General features: G+C 48.8%; 1 protein-coding gene across 1 annotated transcript in view; it reads left to right on the top strand.

Moving 5' to 3' along the window:
• LOC102884663 (solute carrier family 23 member 2) overlaps positions 1-4992 on the top strand; it is a 14233-nt gene that overhangs the window by 5360 nt on the left and 3881 nt on the right. Inside the window, exons 2-4 of the mRNA XM_025045853.1 lie at positions 1757-1938; positions 2859-2976; positions 4048-4204. Of these exons, the coding sequence (XP_024901621.1) occupies positions 1757-1938; positions 2859-2976; positions 4048-4204 (457 nt within the window). The remainder of the gene's footprint in view (positions 1-1756; positions 1939-2858; positions 2977-4047; positions 4205-4992) is intronic.

Genomic DNA, 4992 nt, shown 5'->3' on the forward strand with positions numbered 1-4992 from the left:
CCTGCCCCCGCTGCCCCACATGGCCTCCAAGCGTCCAAAGCAGTGAGCCCAAACCCAGAGTCCTGTCTGTGGTATTTTAGCTCCATCTGCTGGTCCAATGTTTTTCACCAGTGCTGTAAACAAGACAAAGTTTATAGGTTTCAACCTCCTTTTATGAATCAATCGATTGATTGGTTTTATTCTCCAAGCCAGCCTCCTAGAGTTTAAGGTAGATTCTCTATGTTATCTGAGTTATATTTATCCATACACATCTTGAGGCTCGAAATAAATGATGGTCAGCAGACCAACTGTATATCCAAATATTAGCCACAAATAAAAGCGATGTGACTGTGGGAACCATAGCGATGTCACCACTTCCTGGGAAATGAGAAGCAACGGAGAGGTAGACGTGAACGACGATGCTAGTTTAAGGAAATGGTGGTAGCCGAAAAAGTAGAAAACAGTGGGAAGAGATGGCAAGTTCAGTTTTTCACACATTAGACCAATTTCAACGCCACCTTCTAGTATCATGGTAGTTTTTATTTATGGACTTATGTTTATATATAAGGGAAATGAATGACAGCAATAACACAGGATGGGTAGGAGAAATTAGGATTAATTTGTTATTATAAGGTACTCACACTCCCTGTGAAGTAGCACAGTGTTATTTGAAGGTGGACTTGGATTAGCTCTCCATGTATATAGCGAATTCCAGGACAACCACTCAAAAACAGTAAAAAAAAAAAAAAGCTGAGAAAGGAGAGAAAATGGAATCATATAAAATGCTCAATTAAAACCACAAAAGGCAAAAAAAAAAGAAAAAGAAAAAGAAAGAAAAAGACAAAAAATAGAAACAAAGAACAAGGGCAACACATAGAAAACAGTAATGAACATGGTAGATACTAACCCAGCTCTACCCACAATCATCTTGAATGTCAGTGGTCTTCAAAGCACTAGTTAAAAGACAGAGGTTGTCAGAGCAGATCAAAAACAAGGCCCAACTCTATGTTGTCTGCAGGAAACCCACTTTGAATATAAAGACGCAGATAGACTGAAAGTAAATGGATGGAGAAAAACAGACCACGCGAACACTAAACCAAAAGACAGCGGGGTTGGCAAACTACAGCCTGTGAGCCAAATTGGGCCTGTTGCGTGTTGTTGTACAGCTCACGAGCTAAAAAATGGTCTAATATTTTACATGGCTGAAGAAATGAAGAATATTTCATGACATGTCAAAATTATGTGAAATTCAAATTTCAGTGCCTATAAATGAAGTTTTATTGGAACACAGCTAGGCTCATTTGTTCACATACTGTCTGGAAAAGTTTCAACAGAGCCCATATGGCCTGCAAAGCCTAAAATACCCACTCTCTGGTCCTTTACAGGAAAAAAAAAAAAAAAAAAGCCAACGCCTGCCAAAGAAAGTAGGAAAACAGAGGAAAAAAAGCAAAAAGATGTTTAGTACACTACTGAGTGATGCTAGTCGTAAGAGTCATCATCATCATCACTATGATCGATAAATACTTCTGAAGGCTACTTCATGAAAAGTATCCTATTTAGTGAACATGTCTAACAGGGAGTCCAGCACGAGAGAGAGGAGAGAGATCAGAGTTCCTCTTCCTTCAGTTTCTTTGGGGTCCAGCTTTGCCTCTGAATGTACCAGAATGAAGACTTGGAAGTGGCCCGGGCTGGGCCCGTGATGGTGGCCTGGGCTGGGCTGAGGGTCGCAGTCCTGCTGCAGGCTCTGAGATGCCTGGGCTGTACTCTTCCTCTTCAGTTGCAGGGAGCCATCATGGTCGCTTCCTGTGTCCAGATGCTGGTGGGCTTCTCCGGCATCATTGGCTTTCTCATGCGCTTCATCGGTCCCTTGACCATTGCTCCGACCATCTCCCTGGTGGCCCTGCCTCTCTTCGATTCTGCGGGCAGTGATGCCGGGTCCCACTGGGGGATCGCTGCCATGTAAGTCCTCTCTGGGGGAAGGAGTACCATCTGAGTTCTCTCTGGTGGAAGATTACCCTGTAAGAATAATAAGAGTCTTGGATATTAGCCAAGTCTGTGGCTTATAAAATACTTTGATGGACACCACCAGAGCTTGAAAAGTGGTGAAATTGCTACTTCTAAGTTATTATTACTGCTGTTTATTACATCATCGGTACTCACAGGCCATGAGTTCATCACAGGCAGTTCGTGTAATCATGCTTAGTGTAGGGGTCACAATAAGTCCCCTTCCCACTAGGTTTTCATTGAGCAAACTTTTGTAAACCTCTGGCAGCCGGGAAGGATGCAGACATGGCCCCAGCTCTCAGGCCTCTTACGGTGAAGAGAGAGAAGACTTGCATCCAACTACCTATGACACCAGGAGACAGTGATGAGAGTTAGAATGTCATGCATGTTCAGGAGATGAGTGATGAGAGCCAGCTGGGGAGCGGGGGGGATCAGGAAGGCTTCCTGGAAAAAGAAGAGGCCTTAAGCATTTAAACAGAGCTTTGAAGGGACTTGGGGATGGACACTGTCATTCACACTCCCCCTTGTGGTCTGACCACAAGGACCTGCAGAACAACCCGGGAGAGAAGATGGGCTCAGACTCTGTCCTCATTGGCTCCAGTTGCTGGATCTGTCCAGGTGCCACCCTCCGCGGCATGACAGCTTCCGTCCCCACTATGCCTCTTCAGCCACCAGCAGCTTCTGAAAGGGAGCAGCGCTCCTCTTCAGAGATGGCAGAGTGCCAGGCTGCGGGGCGGGGCCTAGACAGGGACCCTCCCTAGATGGCCACTGCTCCCAGTCCCAGAGACAGGGGGTCGGCTTAGCTCCCTGGACCCTTGCTCCGGACAAGCCCCAACTCGCCAAGTCAGGTGTGGTTTTGTTTGTTTCTATTCCAGGACCATCTTTCTCATTGTACTGTTTTCTCAGTACATGAAAAACATCGCCCTGCCCGTGCCGGTTTGTGGACGAGAGAAGCGTCACACCGCTAAGTTCTACCTGTTTCAGATCTTCCCCGTAAGAAGCGCTCCGCACCCTCTTCCATTCTTAGTTGGCTCACCTGGAGAGTAAGGGGCAGCCTCTTGCACTCCTAGATGCGCCCCCCCCACCCCCATCAGCCGTGGCCTCTTGTCCTTGACTTTCTTAATCCACTTGCGGTCTGTGGGAATGCTCCTTGACTGTTCGCGTAAGGCTATTCCTCAATGCTTCTCTCCTAGGAATAGAGAACCCCGCCCTAGGTCACTGCTCTGGGCACCCACCAGTGTGGGACAGCCTTCTCATGTTCCCTGGGCCATCCTCATAGCAAGACACTGGGAGACATAGCCAGATCCACTACTAATTATATAAAGCTAAGGGGTCAAGATGCTTAGATCAGGTGCTTTCTCAGTGGCTTATGGGTAATTCAAATACATCGTGACGGTGATGGTACCTCTTCTTTCAGAGCCTTCTCTGTTGAATTCGTATCACGCTGTCAAGAGTGCGTAGCTATCAATCATACAAATACGTTTTCAGGTCTAACTTAACTGTGAACTACATTTCACATTGTAAAAAGATACGAAACGACCTCATTTACTCTCCAACGACCCTGGAGGCCAATGGTTTTAAAATTCAGTATGCATACGAATCACTTGAGGACATAGCTAAAAATACAGATTTTTGGGATTGGGCCACCGGAGGTTAAAAATCATAGATCTGAGGATGCTGCTTTAAGAAATTGTACTCCTGGCTCTACAAAGCAGTGATTGTAATTCCACTGTACGGATAAGCAAACTGAGGCTCAGAATTTTATCCAAGGACATGTGACCTGTGAACAGTAGCAGGGGAGACAAACTAATAAATGCCCACTTTACTAGATATCCTGCCTCTATTCGCTACAAGATCTCCCCATAGTGTATTTTCTACATCCCTTTAATGTGCTTGTTTAATTATCCACCACACACCAGATTCCTGTTGTCACTGGAAGGGCCATTTACCAACACTTCCTCATCTCGAAGAGGTTTCCAGAACTCTCCTCCACTCATCCCCTCTGGGAGGGCTTGGCCGGGGCTGGGCGGACTGCCCCGGTCTGAAGAGTGCTCTCTCTGTCAGGTGCTGCTGGCGCTCTGCATCTCCTGGCTCCTCTGCTTCGTGCTCACAACCACCAACACCTTCCCCTCGGCCCCCACAGCCTATGGGTACCTGGCCCGCACCGATACCAAAGGCAGCGTCCTGAGCCAGGCCCCGTGGTTTCGCTTCCCTTACCCAGGTAATGAGAAGATGCAGACCCTTCAGGCCTGGGGCACGTTTTTCTCAGGACTGCCCCTGGGGCTGGAGGAGGGCTCCTCCTCCAAGGAATCTGGCAACAAGGGACGGGCCCTAGGGAATCCATATCAGACCCCGGAGAGAAGGAGACCCCTGGGTCATCCTATGGATCCTTCGTGTGTGTGTGCTGGGGGTGGGGGGCGGTGCTAGGCTAGAGGTTCCCACTCCCAGACCTACCTCGGAGCTGGCCTACACCCCTCAGCACCCGTTCACGTTGCTTAGAGCCCATGAGTGTAAAAGTGGGGAAAGGACAGAGGGGTCCCAACCTTCTAGCCAGAACTTTGGGTCTCCTCCTGGGTTTGGAGGGTCCCACGCAAGGGAGACCTGAGACTGACTGAATGAGAACATTTCTGGGGAGACGAGTTCAAGGCCACCCTTTAGGCCATTTCTAGTCTCCTTTCCCCACAGTGCTTGGCTGGGGGTGTATAAATAACCAGGTTCCAGGGAGGGCTGGCCTGGCCTCATGGACCTTGGAGCCGAGACCTCCCTGAGCAAGAATCTCGGTTTCCAAAAGCTTGGCGGCCTTCCTGAGAAGACACCACATTGCTGGCTCCTTTTGTGCACAGCGACCTCAAGGTCAGGGTGTCTGGCTCACCCTCGGGGGGCGGGGGTGGTAGGGCAGGCGTCTGAGCCAAACCCTCCGAACGGTTGTAGGGGCAAAGACATGCTGTCCGTTCTCTAAAGCCTTCTGGGGACACCCCCCTGCCCCCCGCCACCGCCCCGCACCACCAC

The sequence above is a fragment of the Pteropus alecto genome, unplaced genomic scaffold (genome assembly GCF_000325575.1).
Source record: "Pteropus alecto unplaced genomic scaffold, ASM32557v1 scaffold22, whole genome shotgun sequence".
NCBI classification, from domain to species: Eukaryota; Metazoa; Chordata; class Mammalia; order Chiroptera; family Pteropodidae; genus Pteropus; species Pteropus alecto.